This window comes from Silurus meridionalis, chromosome 14 (assembly GCF_014805685.1).
Source record: "Silurus meridionalis isolate SWU-2019-XX chromosome 14, ASM1480568v1, whole genome shotgun sequence".
Taxonomy (NCBI): domain Eukaryota; kingdom Metazoa; phylum Chordata; class Actinopteri; order Siluriformes; family Siluridae; genus Silurus; species Silurus meridionalis.
Window position 1 is genome coordinate 11,636,304 of NC_060897.1, and position 17,983 is coordinate 11,654,286.

A 17,983-nucleotide genomic window follows, 5' to 3' on the forward strand; every position below is an offset into this window, starting at 1 on the left:
TAGCTTTTCCATGATCAGGATTTGTTGCTGATGAACACTGCTATGGTCAATCCAATAAAAATTGTTTAAATAAGTTTGTTAAGCAAAGGTTTCATAGATGCATTAAAACAGCACTTATACCTAATATGTGCAACTAGTATAGTTAATATATGATTCGTTAGTGGTTAGTGGGAATTGGTAACACAGAGACTTGATTGTAGGTTAGATAGTTAATGTAGATTTCTACAAACACATAATGGCACTGGTTTTAACAGAATGGTTATAATTTGATTGTGTAAAACAAAAACTTCTTTTTGTGTGTTTTATTTCTCATATATTTTGTAGTAAGTCATACACTTTAAGAACAAGATATACAAAAAAACAAGCTGGTTTAAATGAAGGCTGCCTGTACTAATTGTAGGCCTGAAAAATGTCTGGCACAATGAAATGTAAAATCGGCTCTAGAGAGGAATGCATACATACAGAAAAATTATATATTACAATAAAATGTATTTTTCTTTAAGGAAAATCTGTACACACAAATAGGCATTAAATACAACCCATATTATCATTAAATACCCAGATGTCAAACAGTAGCATTTGCAGTGATATTGTTTGTGATATTTATGATCTTCTGCTGCAGTGTGCGAACTTTGCTTTTCCGGTTTTCCTGTATAATCCAAGCGCATCTAATTTCACTATATTGTGATATATAAAGTGTTATCTTGTCTATTATTTGATATCATATTGACTCATAAAATGTTTTTTCTTTTTCTGAGCACCATAACAAAAATGTAGAGTGAGCAACCCTAGATTAATAACGATTCAGGCAGAACATGAGCTTCAGTGTGGGTATGTATGAGAGATAAAAATGAGTACTGACCTTCATGTGAAAGCAGAACAGCTGCTATATGCATAGTGCTATTTTAGAGGACCTTAGATAAAATTAGTGTGTTCCGTCATGTGTGTTAGCAGTTCTACATGGCAAAACAAAAACAAAACATGAGGCTCACTTAGGTTTTACTGCTACCATCAGGGAAAGACTGAGCCTATTAGTGCTAAATAATGGATGTTAAAGACTTAAATATTGATGTTAAATTCCTGAAGTGTCTGTTATTCCAGCAGCATTAATGCAAGGGTTGCACAAAGCTAAATAGGTAAAAATCTGGCCATATGCATTGCTCAAACAGAGCCATATGCAATTTCACTCTATACTATGGCTAGTTAATTTTAGTTGGTAATAATACAATTAAATGTCCTAGTGGAGCAGGGAAAAAGAGGAAAAGGGTGGAATCTAAAGTTTGTTCCAACAAATCACTAAATCTGTCCTTGGCTACAATCCATTGTATATCACAAACAGCAATATTAAAATACTAGTACTGATAAGTTTAATTACTGATCTGTGAAATGTGAGTATTTTACATCTTTACACAGCTGCTTCTTCTATTTCATTTAGGATCAGAGCGCCATCTAGTGTTAGAGGTTTCTTCAAAAAAACCATTTTTATTTATAGCTATAATCGAAAAAAGAATTAAATCATAAATAAAATCAATAACTTTAAACAATAACGTTTTCAACCAGTATTTATTTAAATAATAAAAAAAGTGTAAACATTTATTTAAAAATTCTGATTAAAGAGGAGAGTGAGAAGTATTTATTGAGGCTAACGTTAGCATTTAGCTGCACAGTAAGATTTGCACAATGTCTAAATTGTATTCGGTAATTACAGTTAAAAGCTATTAAAAAAAGCTGAGATCCTATAAAATGCTAAACCAACTTAAACATCTTATATAACATTGCTAGACATTGAATTTGAGGTCAATGAGACTGGATTTTGTTTTTTAATTTGCAATATAATAAAACAAACCTCATTATTCAGTGTTGGGATTTTCCAGAAGACAGTCTGGAGTACAGTCCCCAAGTACAGTATATCTGCTAACCCTGAAATATTACTGAACCTAAAAGTGACCTTTGTGGTACATAGAGATCGTCATAAGTAAAAAATATAGGAATGGTTGGTTTGCAATTTATACCCTGAAAATTGTGTTTCCTGGCCAGTTCAAAGAACACAATAGAATTGTTCCCACTAAAAAGGGACCCAAATCCTGATCTGACATTACTGGACCTCTACATATGCTTCATGACCATCAAGTGATCTAGTTGTACTGATTTTCTAATCTACCCTTAGAATTAGAGAGAGAAATGAAACCATGACAAAAAAAACCATAGATCCACTATGATTATTTTGCCAGTACCACAGTAACAGAATTTTGTGGTATAATTGAAAATTAAGGAACCTTAAATAGGTAAGCTTGTGCTTGATTAAAGAAGCAAAATGCTTGACCTATAAAAGCTAATTGAAACCATTCAGCTCAATCCGAAAAGAAAAAACCCACAAAACCACACACATTGAAAGTGGGATAGCACAGGAACAAGCAGGGGTCAAGATTTGATGTTAACCAAACAAAATAAAGGCGAGTTGGGGAGTATACTGGACATTTATTGGTGTCCATACCTTCTACAACTTTAACCTGCCCAGAGTCTATTAACTGTTATTAAATTCCCCCCCCTTCAATTATTGTTGGGAATTAGTGTTTTCCCCCAAAACACTGTGCAAAGGTCTTCCTAAAAATGAAATAAATTGTCATTCATTTGCAGTATTAACCATTTAAAAAAAAAAAAAAAAAAAACCATGCAACATGCACTCTGAAACAGGAAGGTTTATAAATTGAAGACGCATCACCACACCACAAAAAAAAAAAGTAATACATTAAAAATAATAATAATAAATAAATAAATAACTGGTCATAGAGACTAGTTGTAAGATGCCTTTATTATAGTTTTGGGAATCCAGTGACATTGACACAGTACTGAGCCCTAAGCGCTACCCCTCCTATTAGCCAACTGGAGCTCAATAAAGGAGGAAGTACCATAATCCTGCTAATATTCTTAAATTAACCATTGGAAATAAACTGAATGACAGAAAAAGTCAAAGCAGAAGAGAATAATGGCAGAACAACCCGTACACCTTGTTCCTTATCAGACTTACAACATGCACTCTGGAGAAACTTAAGAAATAAAATATACACAAAGCCAGTGACTACTGTACACTGCTCACAAAAACATGAAATTATAGGAAAACAATAATTTACCTAAAAATGATCAAGTAAATTTTCCTGAAATTCCACACTCAGGTAGCCACTCTACTGTCCACATCACTTTCATTAAAAAAAAAACAAAAAACGAAATATAAATGAAAGACACATACATTCCTACAATATATAAACTGGGAATGCGTGTTTAAATATTAAAGTGTTTTTTCTTGATTTTAAATCATCTTAGCCTGCACCATCAAAGCTGCACCACATTACTTTGTTTACATTTACCCTCCTTAGAAAAAAACTTAAACTTCATTGTGGGGTAAAACACAAACCTGCATAAATGTTTCAGTTAAACCGTTAGGGATTTGATGGGTCGCTGAAAATTTTACTGTGGTGTATCTAAGCCCTTCAAAGTGTTGGTTCTGAAAAGTGATGTCAAGCTCAAATCAGAGAGAAAAGTTTTGGTCCATTTGAAGCCTTAATCATCTTCACTTCCACTAGCAGAATGCTCCTGTCAAAAATAAAGCAAAGAAAAGAAAAAGGTTTAAAGAAAAAATCTGGACATGGATGCAAATACTAACATAACTAAATGAACAGTGGATTATTATATTAATTCTTATTAATGACCCACTGATCTGGTCATTATCTGGGATTACTAAAGGCCTAAATAATGGCTTGATTAGATGTGGTATCATAAAAGTGCAATTAATGTTCTCATTTTTAGCATGCAGTTCATATCGTTTTTGAGAATGTAATTTCAGCAGTCAGGAGTTACAGTGGAACAACATAAAAGGAAAATGTGTCACCTCTTCCTGCTCCTCTTCACTATCATCGTCGCTTACTACTGGTTTGGGTCGTGAGCTTCGTCCAGTGCGCCGCCTGCCTTTCCCTTTCTCGAGAGCTTTCTCCTTGCGGCTCAGCTTGATCTTTACCTTTACAGAGCGCGCTGGAACACAAACAGTCATTAGTTTCCCTCTCTTCTAAACAGAAACCTTTTTTTTTTTTTTTTTTTTTTTACAGGCACCCAATACTCACATTCAGATTCTGAGCCTTCTTCTGCCTCTTCTTCCTCTTCCTCACTCTCCTCTCCATCACTTTCCTCCTCCTTTTCAATCTTTTGCCGCACACTTGTGAACACAGACTGGAGCACGATGGAGTCTTCATAAATCTGATACACACAGGTGGGGGGAGTGACTTGACTGAAAAATACTCTTATTTGTGGAACATCATGTGAAACATGGCAAGAGCAAAAACTACATTCGAGTAACAGATATCGCACAGCAGTGAAGGATCTTACCAGTGAACCCTCCAGGTTAAAGGTCTGAGCGTTCTGGCAGAGCAGCATGACGTCTTTTTCCAAGTCATTTAGACTGCGGTATTTATGGATCCTTATGCGTTCCTGCACACCAACATAAAATCTACATTAAATTACACTGCCTTGGTGAGAACGTTCATTAAGTTAATGGAAATTAAGTTCACAGTGAAACTGACTGAAAGGATCAGTGGTAAAAATTGGTTTCTCTGCCATCAAGCCACCTGAACTGTACAACATAACCTTGATGTATTTCCCAAAAATATTTGAGAGATAAAAAAAATCTAAATCAATTAAAATTTATTAAATAAATAAATCATCTTTTTTTTAGGCACCTTGATCTTGCGGAAGTCCACAGGTTTGCGGATAAGCTCATAGTACTCAGGAAGCTCCTTGCGAGAGGGAAGCTGGATAAAGACCTCACTCAGCTGTCTGCCACTGCTAACATGAAGCAATGATTTCACACATGACTGAGAATAATGGCAACATAAAAGGCAAAATATAGAACTACATGTGATTTGCCCATGTTGATACACAAAGTCACACATGAATATTGAGCAAGTAAGTTAAACAACAGAATTATATAGTTTGCAACAGCAGCTTACTTGTCCTTATACTTGATGACAGCATCAACAGTTTTCTTCATCTTCTTGGTGAGAGACGGTGGGTTGGGAGAGAGTTTTTCAGCAGGGGGACGGCCCCGCTTCTTTTGCTTCTTATTGTCGTCATCCTTATCTCGGCTTCGCCCACTGGAGCTGGGTGTAGCCGGTCCTGGGAGGTCTAGGTCACGGTCTCGCTTCCTCTTCCTGGTGGTCTTCTTATGCCGTACTTCCTCTTCTATCTCGTCTAATGTGCCCTCCTCTATAGCCTGAAGTGTGATTTAAATATACCATGAATTTGATAAGGGTCTTGAACTTGCAAATAAAGTAAAGAAGAATGAAGCAATAACGATTAACGTATACTTGCTACAAGAAATGACCCCAGAGGTTTTGGTCTTGTCTCACCTTGAGCCACTGTTTCTCAGTAAGCGAGTCACTGTAGTCCACCTCTTTTCTCTGCCGTGATCCACGGCCAAACATCTTCTCCTCTTCTTCTTCACAGGTGAGTCTTTCCACCTCTGCATCGTCCTTCATAATCCAGGTAGGAAGCTCATCTTCCTCCATCAGACGAGGCCTGCGATTGGGGTTTCGAGCCTCTTCACGGCGTCGGTCTAGATCCATGCGCTAAACAGGACATGAATGGAGGGGGGTGTTGAAAGTTAGAATGGCCGAAACAGAGCTCAAGAATGGGACCTTTTTTGCAGATTTCAGCGTTAATTACCATAAAGTGGTCAAACTCCTCCTCGCTCCTGGCAATCATTTGATTGACAGTCTCATCATCAGGTACCTCGTCCTCTTCCTAAAAAAAAAAAAAAAAAAGGAAAGAAAAAACAAAAAAAAAAAAAAGATTTAACCTTATCTTAAATTGGATAAGACACCAATTAAGTGACTTTTTGAAGCAAGCATTTTTTTTTGTTTGAAGAGCAGATTATATTCTAGAAAAGGAGTCACAGGGTAAATAAATGTTGCTGAAAATCATACAAGCTCTACCTCATCCTGTTCCTCATGCTCAAGGATGGCCTGCAGGAAGGCTCTGCGCTCATGGCTGGAGGACTTCTGATCGAACATACCGGCCTGGATCACCTTCTGGTCCACGTTTAACTTGTACTTGGCAGCAGCCAGAATCTTCTCTTCCACACTGTTGACGGTGCAGAGACGCAGAACACGCACCTCGTTCTGTTGCCCGATGCGATGAGCGCGATCCTGAGCTTGCAAGTCCTGAAGGAAATAAAGAGAGATGGAAAAAGGAAATTGGAATTGAGCACTGCTGTGAATTATGGTAAGATATATGAAGGAAAAAAACCAGTACAGAATAGAAAAGTTAATCTCGCTCCTGGGTGCCCTTATACCTGATGAGGATTCCAGTCACTATCGAAAATGATGACAGTGTCAGCAGATTGCAGGTTAAGTCCCAGACCACCAGCTCTGGTACTCAGCAGGAACACAAAGTAATTAAAGGAAGGATCATTAAAGTTCTTAAGCAGAGTGCCACGATCCTCAGCCTTAGTGGTTCCTGCAAAAACAGATAAATATATTTTTTTTTATTTCCCAATCACCACACCATAAACAGCAACTTATCCAAACACACAGTCCAATCTAATAATGCAGTAAAAAGAAACTCACCATCCAGACGCAAATATTTAAAATTACGGTACGCAAAATAGTCCTCCATGATGGTCATGAGCGAAGTCATCTGACAGAAAAGCAGCACTTTGTGGTTGGTTGCACGCAGCTTGGGAAGAATGCGGTCCAAAAGCTCGAACTTTCCAGAGGCTCGATACAAGTCTAGCCTAAAGAGAAGGTGATGCAATCGATATTCAAATACAATGGTAGGAGGAAGTCCATGAGAAATGTACCTTTGTGCATGCCTGCTTATAACGGCACTTACCCTTGTACAATGCCTCCAGTAAAGCCAAGATGCTCAGAGAAGGACTCCTAAAAACCAAACCACGTATGTAACTTTGTTTTATAAAACAAAACTCAACACAATTTGATGCAGCACAAAAAGCGGGCCCAAATGCTCAAAAAGACTATAATAAACAAACCAAGGATTGTTTTTGACTATACCTCAATATGCTGAAACATGTATGGGTGGTTACAGATCTTCCGCAGCTGCATGATTGTGTTCATCAGGGTCTTTGTTCCACCTTTACCCTGTAATATTTAACACAGATATTACTAACTCGCCTTCATACACTGACTGAAGAGGAAAAAAAAAATGGGTAGCTCTTTTCATTATTACCTTCTTGTCTTTCTCTGAGCCATCAGTAAGCAGGACTCCTTTAGCTTGCATGTGTCTGTACAGTACTCTCTGCAGTGCTGACATGTCACACTTGATGACATACTCGACCTACACAGAGGAAATCAATCAGCACAGTTCTTATCTGACTGCAAACACCAACAACAATGGAGAACAGGTCATTTGGCCAGGTTAAATGCATATGTGATGTCTACAAAGCACAGGTGTTTAAATTGGAAAGCAGGCCTGATTAGATATGACTGATCTGGAAACCAGCATTGTACTATGTTTTTTAAAATAAGAGAATAAGAACTAATGTGTTTGTGTGTATATAAAACATACTGAATGTTTTGTTTTTTGTTTAAACTTTGTTTAAGCAAATATTTGAACAAGAAACAAAAAAGGTCCATTGGTTCATATTTGGGCCAGTTTTTATAAATATGCAGCAGGAAAATGTCCACAAAAAATAAAAAGGAACCAACCTTCTCAGGCAGCTGGGCCTCTACTTCTTTCTTGAGCCTCCTGAGCAGGAACGGGCGGAGCACTTTGTGCAGACGCCGAATGATCAGAATGGTCTCTTCCTCATTGAGGTCGACCTACAAAAATGTAAGCGCAGATAGTTATTAATTAGTAATTCATTCTAACCACAAGAATGAATCTGAGGGCCATATATAATAAAAGGACCATGTATAAAAAAAAAAAAAAAATTGTGAACCTGTGTAAGCGATTCATTAACACTTAAGTCAGTACATTACCTTTTCACCAGTCATGGCAAATGGTGCATTGAACCACTGCTCGAAGGTGCTGCAGCTTTTGAAGATTGTGGGCAGCAGGAAATTGAGCAAGGCCCAGAGCTCAGGCAGCTTGTTTTGCAGAGGTGTACCTGTGAGTAGAACACGCCTGGGAGCCAGGTAGTGTGTGTTTAGAACCTGAGTCAGTTTGCAGTGGTGATTCTTCATACGGTGACCCTCATCTACAATCATGTACTTCCAGCGTAGCTGAAAAAGAAAGATTTTAATTCTTAAAAGATTTTGCTTGAATAAAGGAAACGCAGCATGAATTGAATGTCCAAATACCCATTTGCATCTAAAAATGCTATATGCAGAACATTAATTTCAACAGAAAGGTAAACGATGATACACATGTGTACTGGGTATAACTGATCTACCTTGGCCAGCACTTGTTTATCTTTGATGATGTACTCATAAGTGGTAAGAAGCACATTGAACTTTCCACTGCGTAGAATGGGAATAAAGGCCCTGCGAGCAGCAGGAGAGCCCTGAGAATACAAGAAGAAACAGTGAAATCACTGAGAAGGCAAATAGGAGACAAAGTTGTCTATTTTGGAAGAGTCATTATCACCTTATAGGACACTTTGACCACAGATGGAGCCCATTTATCAAACTCATACACCCAGTTAGATAGAGTCCTGTGAAAACACAATAGAGATGTTACAAACACACTGAAAAGCTAAACTGTTAAAGCGTTTACTTTACTTAGAAGCCCTTTCTTCTACTTTGGGTTAATAAAGAGGTTTTCCCCAAACTAGGGGTCACTACTTAAATTGGGTCACCAGAGAAACTTAATGTCCTCTTAGGTTAATTTATGTGTGTTCAAACTATACTTAATTCAGACTGCAAATGCTGTTTTAGTCTTTCTACTCTACCTCAACATTCTGCAACAAACAAACCAGTGTTGAATCAAATAGAAAACTAAATGCACTAATATACTTTTTAAGTAATCTATTATAATTTAGTTTTTATCCCTCCCACACCCAAGGCGCATTGGGTGGCAAGGGCCTGGTGACGTACTTGCCGTTCACATATCAATTTTGTTACGGTGTCTGGTTGCTAGCCCAACACCCACCCTCCTACTTTCCGCAGTACTTTACCCCCATGGGTGCTCAGTTTGTGGGAATGGGGATAAAGGGCCCTGCTCAGGTAGACAAGAGTGTCAGCCTGGTATGGCTGGGACTCAAACCCACAACCCCCAGATCTAAAGCCTTAACCACTAGGCTACCAGCTCTGCCCAATCAAAGCTTGTGCCAGTTTTCTGGATTGTCTACATTTCTAAATACTTTAAAACAAAGAAAAAGCTTGTCAATCTATGAAAATGTTGTTAAAAATTGATACTTTATATTGTACGATTTGAAAACGGCCAACATGAAGGGTTTCGCTCCGACATGCCATATTGTGAAAGCTGCAGTTCATCATCCAGATATTTATAAAATACACTGTCGGAATACAGATAAAGCAGTTGCAACGCAATCAGCACTGCATCAAGTGTAAACAAGGTTTTCTCTGCACCTCTTTTTTTGTGATGGCCGTGGATGGCCGTATCACACCACTCTGACATTGATTACTTTCTGATAAAACACTTCACACCAGACTATAAGGAATTCTGTGCAAGAAAAATTCAACTGGTTTTCAGTCACTTACATGAGACATACATTACTATAGTAATAAAAAAAGTTCAACTTTTATAGTTATAAACAATAACTTTGTATTTTGTTTAAAATAATTCATCTGTTGAAAATCTGCTACAGGATCTCTTGTCAAATGACATTTGATAACACCCAGGCTAATACAAACTAGGAAACAAAAACAAAGTGTAAAAATCAAATGCATGTTTGAAAATGATTATTTATCATCATTCCAAAAACTTACGAGAGGGGTACGATTATAAGGAAGGGTCCATTGAGCCGTTTGTACTCCATGAGGTAGGTAATGAGTGCGATGGTCTGAATGGTCTTTCCCAAGCCCATCTCATCAGCAAGAATGCCATTTAGATTATTATTATACAGAGAGACAAGCCACTCCAGACCTTTAATCTGTAAAGCACAGAGAACAGAAAACATCCTGGTTAATGGTACTAACATTACTAACATGATGTTTCAGCATTGATTTACTGTGTGCCTGTACCTGGTACTGTTTGAGTGTCCCATTAATCAGAAGAGAAGACTGTCTGTCCACTTTCTCACTGACTGCATGGGCCACAGCATAATAGGACTGAAGGCCTAGAGTAAACTTATCAATGCCATACTCATCATCCACATCCTGCTTAGCATGACTGCAAGACAACGAAAGAGATTTTTTTTTTTTTTAATTTCAGATAAATAATTAGGTGACACTAGTACAAAGACGTTATACTAAGAACTAAACACTGTTAATGGCAAGACATTTATAGCATACAAAATGATAAGTATCGCAGCACTGGCCCTCGCATGCTAATGTGATAAATAATGACCTAGCTCTAAAGCAAATTTAATTATGAAGCCAAACTCTATAAACACTACATCTCATACTATAGACTATGGAGATGACCAAGTATGAAACTGTGTGTATACTCACTCAATAATGTGCTGAACATCAACCTCAGACACTTCCTCACTGTCAGGATCAGGAATTTTCTTCTTTTCTTCTGTTGTGGGCTGCGATGGGTGTGGCTGTTCATCTTCCTCTTCCTGCAGGGGAGTACAAGGATGTGTATAATAAAGCACACACAGTAAACACAGAACAATCCATTACTAAAAACTCGAGCTCAAGGCTAAACTGTAGAACCTGAAGAACAAATACCATCAGACACACAGTCTAACACACAACTAAGACTACAAATGTCATTTATCATTGTTTGGGACAGGGACACACACACACACAGCATACGATACCTCATAATCATCTGAGCCACTGTCTTCACTATCAGACCGAGGTGCCACTTCATACCTGCATGTAAAGGCATACATTTTTTTTGGGTTCAAGATTTTGTTACACACTGCATTTTAAAACTAAAATTGAGAATGAAGCAGTGCAGAACGAATGAAGCATAGAAAACATTTGATCATGGTAAGAGTAAAACACGCATTGCTTACCCGGGGTTCACCTCCAGCCAGGCTTCCAGCTGGTTTGCTTTTGGAGCATCTACACCAGTTAGAATCTTGCCACTGTCCACATGAATGACTTTCACTGGGAGGTCACTCATCTGACTGGTCTCATCCAAAGGCTACAACAAAGGGGATGTTTAAAATGTTAAATGTTTACAATAGTGAGCAGTGAAAACACCACACTAGATCTAAAACTAGCATCAAATGTGTCACGTTCCTCTCTTTTCTTCTCGTTAATTTGCTACTAGACAAATTTCATTCACATTCTGTTGGACTTGTAAATAAACAATATTAATGATCAATGGGAAGTTGTTTACCTCTCCATCTGGTCCCAGTGCTGGGGCTCCACCCTCACCACTGTCTGTCTTCTGTAACAAATACATAGTCATTTTTCAGCAACAAGTAAGATATTACCAGGAGCAGAACAATGCTATAGCCTTAAAATGTCCTACCTTCTTCTTTTTCTTCTTCTTCTTCTTTTCCTTGAGGGCCTGAACAGCCTTGTGGGCACGCACAAGCTCAGTCAGGTTAGCCACATACTCATCTGTCTGCTGTAGCAGGTAGGCCAGACGCTTGTCTTTTTTCTGATCAATCAGCTTCCTGTAACCCTCCTCATCTTCTGCCTGGGGGATGGACAGACAGGAAATATGCATAAATTAGTTTATTAATATATGGCATGTTTCAATTTGGGCTGTGCGCACGATTCCTCACCATCAGCCTCCGCATTCTCTCCTTCTCAATTCGCTCATTTTCTTTCTTCTGCTCACGCTCTGTGTTGGCATGGTAGGTAGCCACAGCTTTGTTAAGCTTCTGGAGCTTTCCTGTGATGGAGCGATGGTATTCCTTAAAATCTTTAGCATGCTGAAGAATACTGTTGAGATATTCCTATGGGAATAAAAAAAGAGGAGGGAACATTCATGCTTGCTTCCTAGATAACTTTTTGCAAATCTGTTGCATGTTATGAACGAAACCTTAAAAATGTATAGAAAACTGCACTCCATAGGAAACTAAGTGACTATAGTCTAGGGTATGCATGTCACCTGTAGCATAAGCCTAAGACAGTGTGTATCCAAGTACCTGGTGCTTTTGGCGACGTTTGCGTTCTTGCTCAATCTTCTGCTGCTTTTCCAGTTTCTCTGTGATACGAGCCTCACGCAAGGACTGCCTCTTGCTGCGTTTGTAAGCTTTGCCATTGAGTGCTGTCTCCAGAGCTGTGTCACGTCGCATACACACTACCACCTCCTGTCGCAGCTACGAGGGAGACAATCACAAGTGTTTACAAAGAACCACATTCATAACACTGTAGGCAAAACCTGCAAAACCTATGTTTTAATAGCCCTGCCTTTCATCTGACAATTCGGACACTTCGAGTTTCAAGAACATCAAGTTTTTGATATGAGGAGATTGGAAAAAGTCAACAAAATAACCAACTGCATTCACTGTGACAAAAAAATACAACCTACCTGTCTCTGAAATGTAAGAAGTCTCAGGGCCTTCAGCTCAATGGTGGCTTTGGTCCTCAGATCTCCTGCTAGAGAGCCAGGAAGATTCTCCAGCTCTTGGATACGATGGGTTATACGAGCCTGCAGTCTGGAAGAGAAGTAAAATGGGTTAAATACTTTGTTTCAATAAACTAACAGCCATTTCGTAGATGACTCGCTCGCTCACCTATACTCTCTCTCCTGTAGAATCTCCACAGGATCAAGGCCACGTGGTTTCTGGATAGGTGTGATGCGATTCTGTTTTGGGTGAAGCATCATGGGAGGCGGCTGGGCTGGCTGGCCAGGGGACTGGGTCTGAGGGGGCATGACAGGTGAAGCTGCTGGGGGTACAGAGGGTGGGGCAGGGGAGGGCCGACCGGTAGGCTGTGGTGGGATTAACTTCTGAGGAGCACTGGCTGGAGCAGCAGCATTTACCATCGGGCCTACAGCATATGATCAGAAGTTTAGCATAAGAGTAAAAATCGCACTCCAGCTCAGAATCCTTAATCCTTTGTAGATAATTTATCTGTATCATGAAATCATCAAAATGTACTGTTTTTCAGCTCTCACCTTCAGTCCATGATTTGGGTGGTCCATTCAGGGGTTGTCCCTGCATACCTGGGGGGACTCCAGATGGTCCTGGAGGAGGCATATTAGGTCCCATTGCTGCAAAAAAACAAAATGGGTGTAATCTGTTACATTCTATATTTTACACAGGAGGAAAATTTCCTTGTAAAATGTAATTGTAATTATTACTGCAAAAATTATAAACATTGCCTTTATATATCTGTGTAGTAAAGGGGGCAAGAGCCAAAGCCAAACAGCAGAATTACCATGTGGTCTGTTGTAATTGGGGCCAGCTGGACCAGGTACTCCAGGCCCTCCAGGTCCAGGAGGTCCAGCTCCAGGTCCTGAAGCAGGGGGCATATTGGGCATTCCTGGTGGCATTGATTGCATTGGCCGTTTTCCCTGCACCGCCATCTGCAGGTGATCAGGCAGAGGCTGTCCACGAGCCAGCATTTTGTACGCCATGATCTGTGCACGGAGCTGGTGAAGTTGGTTCTGGTTAAATGGTGCGGGCCCCCCAGTGGTGCCTGGTCCGGCGGGAACTGCTGGTCCACCATTAGGCCCTGGGCCCGGACCCGGTGCAGCACCTGGTCCTCGATTTTGCTGGCCCATAGCCTGTGGGTCACCACCCTCCATAGGCACAACACCAGAACCAGAAGGCATCATTGGGCCAGAGGGAGGACCATTAGCAGGCACAGGACTAGGGGCATGTTCAGAGCCTCCCAGGGGAGAGGGATAACCTAACAGCATTTATGCAAAAAAACAAAACAAAAAACAATTGGAGTTAATACACAAATTTACATTTACAATACATAATGAGTACTGGAAGGTTTAAAGCAGGGACATATTGAAATTGTTCTGCCTTAAACTGTGCAGAAATGTCATTCAGCAGGACTGGAGTTGGGTATTTTAGCTTTAAATACACTGGAAAATCACTTTCTAGTAAATTCTTGTAGCCACAACACAAATTTGCAACCATTGCACAGTGAAATGTTTGGGCTTATCTATCAAATTTCAATAATAAAGTAATTTATAAATCACAATAGCAAGGGAAATTTGGATTTGAGAAATGCTGTGAAAACCAAACATTAAAACTAATATTTTATAACCACTGCATGCATGTATACAGTTACTTCTTTCTGAACATAGATTTTCACCATGACCAGTTGACAGTAAGTAAACGCTTCAAATAATATTAAAACCTTAACAATGCTAAGTATGTACCTTGTGAATGTTGGTCCATGGGACTAGGTGGTGGTCCCATACCACTGTGAGCACCTGGTCTCATGCCCATGCCCTTCATCTGGCCATAGCGAGGGTCATCTTGCATGCCCTTCTCATGCATGCCCTCCATAGGCTGTAGATAAGAAAGGAAAACGAGTTAATTTATTTCACCTTATTATTTTAAATGTTTTGCTTAAAAAAAAAAAAAAAAAAAAAAAAAAAACACATTGTATATTACAATACTTGTATATTATAGTAATAATCTGGTCTATTTGTGCAATAAACGCAATCTAAAGTGTATTTAATACAATAATCTGAAAAAAAAATTAAAATAAAAATTGTCATTGTGCAATAACTTAAAGAAAGATAGCTTGGCAAAAAACAACAAGAACAAGAAGAAGCAGCCTGGTAAGCTGAACATCTGCTGCCATAGTATCCAGGAAATTAAATAAAGGACATAACATAAGAAAATGTCCATTTGTTATCAATAACAGCACTTCAGATGAAAGAAAATAAATTATCTTTACACACACAAAATGTACGAACAAACTAACCTTGTGCATCTGATGCATATTTTCTTGAGTGTATCCTGAGGGTCCTTGAGGAGGTAGGGTGTGTCCTGAAGGTGGTGGTCCCGGGCTGGGGCCCATCATACCATGGGCGGAGCCAGGTGAAGGACCTGGGCTTGGACCCAGCATAGCTCCCGGAGATGGACCTGGACCTGGAGAAGGGCCAGGTCGAGGGGTCCCTCCCATCGGGGGATCCGGAGTGGACATCTCTCAGCACAGCCGGGAGAACAGAGAGGGGAGAGAAAGCACTGTTCTGCAGAGACATTAGTAGAATGTCATACACCCGTAAGTGCAAAGACTACAGCTGATGCAGGGTTCTTTGCAGAAAAACAAACAAACAAAAACATAAAATGCTGACACCAGAGAATGATTCTAATAAGGCTGCTGCAGAGGAAAGAGAGTTTACGTAATTAAGAAATATGAACACAGATCAGCACTATTGTGGTACATCTTAATTTACTTGGTGGAAAAACATTTATAAGATGTGTTATTTGTGCTGTCAGCTGCTGCAACATGTATATATTGGAAATCCTGGATATTGATACACTTCTAACTTCTGTCAAAGTGTCCTGATGTCCACAGACGGCTGATGAGTACAAAGAAAGGCAGCAGTAATCACCACAGAATGAGCTAGCCATGTCAAAAACCATATAATGAACACGTAAAAACAAATATAACTGGTAATTTTTTAAAAAAGCGAAGAAAACCTCTTATTTCGACTGATTATAAATATTATTCAACATTTCCTGAGCAAGTCAATGGTGCATTTCGTGTATTAGCTAGCACACTTGCTAGCAAGCGGTAGCTTTATAGAAAAAATTACAAAAAAGTTGTATTGTTTATCTTTCCAAATAAACAAAGAGGTACTAACTGTAAGTTTCGCTTTAGCACAATCTCTTAAAATTGGTTTTAACTATTATAAGTTGAATAAACCAATTAAATTTGTTAGCAACCAGCTTCAGCGCTATTAGCCAACAACCCGGCAATGTTTTATTTCCCCCTCGGGATTCTGTAAACAACACCAACTCCGACATTTCTCTATTAATAACAACGAAATGATACTTTCATCCAAAAAATTAAGTGGGTTTAAATAGATTAATGTGAAAGAAACTTAATTATAGCTTAATACAAATCGTCTCTTTCAGCTCGGAAGCTGGATAGCAAACTCATGTAGCTATTTAGCCGTGTGAGGGGGGGAAAGGGACCATTCCTCGGAAAAACAAGACACAAAAATAATAATTTTATTGTTTAGTGTTCCAGACTTTTATTCCGTCGTACTGAAAATGAGTTATATAACATGTTCGAGGATGAATAATACACTTTGAAGGAGCGCGTAGGAAGGAAAGATTGCGAGTTGAATGTAACCGGTGTTGTAGTACACAGCCGGCCATGCCGCCGTCCCCCATCCGCCGTGTTCAGTCTTCTACACGGGGACAGAGGACGCGCTGTGAGGAGATATAACTCTCTAGAAGCGGTTACTCCTGAACTCCTCCTGCGCTCTGAACTTAACACTGCAGTCAAAACTACATTCATTCATTCCTTTCACTCTCCGCCAATCTATCGGCTCGGGGACATCATGTCGGACTCGCAGTCGCACGGAAAAGCACAACGAGAGCATTTTCACTACAAAGTTTTTCACATTTCCGCGTTTGGTTTATTTTTATTTTATCGAACTACCGTTTCTAAACGCACTCCGGTGGATCTGTACGTGCTGAACTTATAAACAACTTACATTGTGTGAAGTGAGGTTTCGCCGGTAACTCCGCCAGTTTTCTCCAGCTAGCTATCTTAGCTAGAAACAAAGAGCAGCTCAGCCTGTTCCGTTTTTTCCCCTCGCTCGCTCTTCCCCCACACCGCTCTTGTCTGATTGTGCGCTTAGGCACAGCCTGAAGACGCCATATTGCGCTTCACTAGCGCCCCCTTCCCCCCACTGCCGGGCAAACAGACACTGCGCATGCGCAATACGAGTTGACTCGTAGACAGGAATGCAGGCTTTAGGAGGGGGAGGCGAGGGGGAGGCGAGGGGAGGGGAGGGGGAGGGGTGCTCCATACGCTGTACAAGAGCCCACTAAAGAAAATGTGTGCACACAAATAACACAACTGACTTTTTTTGGTTCTTAAGAGTCATGATTATGCAGAACATGCATAATGGTATGCATTATGAGGCTATACTAATAGCTGAGACTGAATTTAGGGAAACTATTCTACGTTCAAAGTCATGCCCAAATAAATTCTGCAGAAAGGTAAGTTTTATCTGCAAGTGTCTTTGTAAATCATCCAAATTGTTCATTCAAAAATGTCAAAATCATTTTCGATCTGGGTGACAGAGTGGGGTAGCAGGCCTACGTTTCTGCTTCACTGCTCCAAAGTACTGGGTTCAACCCTGAGCTCAAATTACTGTCCCTGGGTTTATAAGTTTTCTCCCACTGTTTGAAAACATGGAAGGCAGATTAGCAAAGATAATGTAGATTGCCCTAGGTACTGTGTTGAAGAAAGGGTGGTTTGCTCAAAGGTAAATTAACCTGCTTTTTCCCTTGTGTTGTGACATGGTCTGGTTTGTGTGCTGGTTTGGTTTTGCAATCTTACAGCTTTATTTGCGCATTTTTTGGCATTTGGCAGATGTTCCTATCCAGAGAGCGACTTACAATTATCTCATTTATACAACTGAGTAGTTGCAGGTTAAAGGGCCTTGCTCAAGGGCCCAACAGTGGCAGCTTAGTGGTGGAGGGATTTGACCATACAACCTACTGAAGTCCAACATCTTAACCCCCTTTCCCTCACTTCCTGTGTAAGATATTCATAAGCATTAAAAGGTTCTCACTTAAATTACAAAAAAAATAATATATTTTATTTTTTTGTACCAGATCAAAGATTGTACAGAATTATAAAATAAACTGGGTAAAAATGACCACCTGGATTTAACTTTGCAAACAGGCTTCCATTGGATAATTACTCAGCATTTATATGTTTCAAATTCAAATTTTATTTGTCACATACACATTTATACAGAGTATGACAAGTAGTGAAATGCT

The 17,983-nt window shown here is 39.5% G+C and overlaps 1 protein-coding gene across 2 annotated transcripts; it reads right to left on the reverse strand.

Moving 5' to 3' along the window:
- Nucleotides 1-2,794: 2,794 nt before the first annotated feature.
- Nucleotides 2,795-16,847, reverse strand: smarca4a (SWI/SNF related, matrix associated, actin dependent regulator of chromatin, subfamily a, member 4a). 2 transcript variants are annotated; one of them, XM_046865718.1, is made up of 34 exons: nucleotides 16,684-16,847; nucleotides 14,937-15,204; nucleotides 14,383-14,515; nucleotides 13,425-13,898; nucleotides 13,162-13,257; nucleotides 12,779-13,034; nucleotides 12,574-12,700; nucleotides 12,188-12,361; nucleotides 11,822-11,995; nucleotides 11,563-11,733; nucleotides 11,428-11,478; nucleotides 11,099-11,229; nucleotides 10,898-10,952; nucleotides 10,581-10,693; nucleotides 10,152-10,299; nucleotides 9,897-10,060; nucleotides 8,593-8,659; nucleotides 8,399-8,509; nucleotides 7,986-8,228; nucleotides 7,713-7,826; nucleotides 7,234-7,341; nucleotides 7,059-7,145; nucleotides 6,880-6,926; nucleotides 6,615-6,781; nucleotides 6,341-6,504; nucleotides 5,982-6,209; nucleotides 5,713-5,790; nucleotides 5,397-5,615; nucleotides 4,998-5,260; nucleotides 4,728-4,830; nucleotides 4,378-4,479; nucleotides 4,116-4,248; nucleotides 3,887-4,026; nucleotides 2,795-3,591 (listed from the first exon to the last, which is right to left on the reverse strand). In XM_046865718.1, exons 2-34 carry the CDS (start codon nucleotides 15,156-15,158, stop codon nucleotides 3,559-3,561), a joined length of 4,896 nt encoding a protein of 1,631 aa, XP_046721674.1. In that variant the 5' UTR covers nucleotides 15,159-15,204; nucleotides 16,684-16,847; the 3' UTR covers nucleotides 2,795-3,558. The 2 variants fall into 2 exon arrangements, with proteins under 2 accessions (XP_046721674.1, XP_046721673.1); XM_046865717.1 differs by having other exon boundaries at nucleotides 4,728-4,833; nucleotides 16,684-16,846.
- Between the last annotated feature and the right edge of the window lie 1,136 nt (nucleotides 16,848-17,983).

Bases quoted from the DNA above. Each gene is read 5' to 3' on its own strand.
- smarca4a (XM_046865717.1), bottom strand. From the start codon at position 15,158: ATGTCCACTCCGGATCCCCCGATGGGAGGGACCCCTCGACCTGGCCCT. The intron at 11,230-11,427 runs GTAAACAACTTC...CCTTTGTTGTAG, and splicing joins CACTGGGACCAGATGGAGAG to CCTTTGGATGAGACCAGTCA. The intron at 6,782-6,879 runs GTAAGTGCCGTT...CCTTCTCTTTAG, and splicing joins ACTGGAGGCATTGTACAAGG to GCTAGACTTGTATCGAGCCT.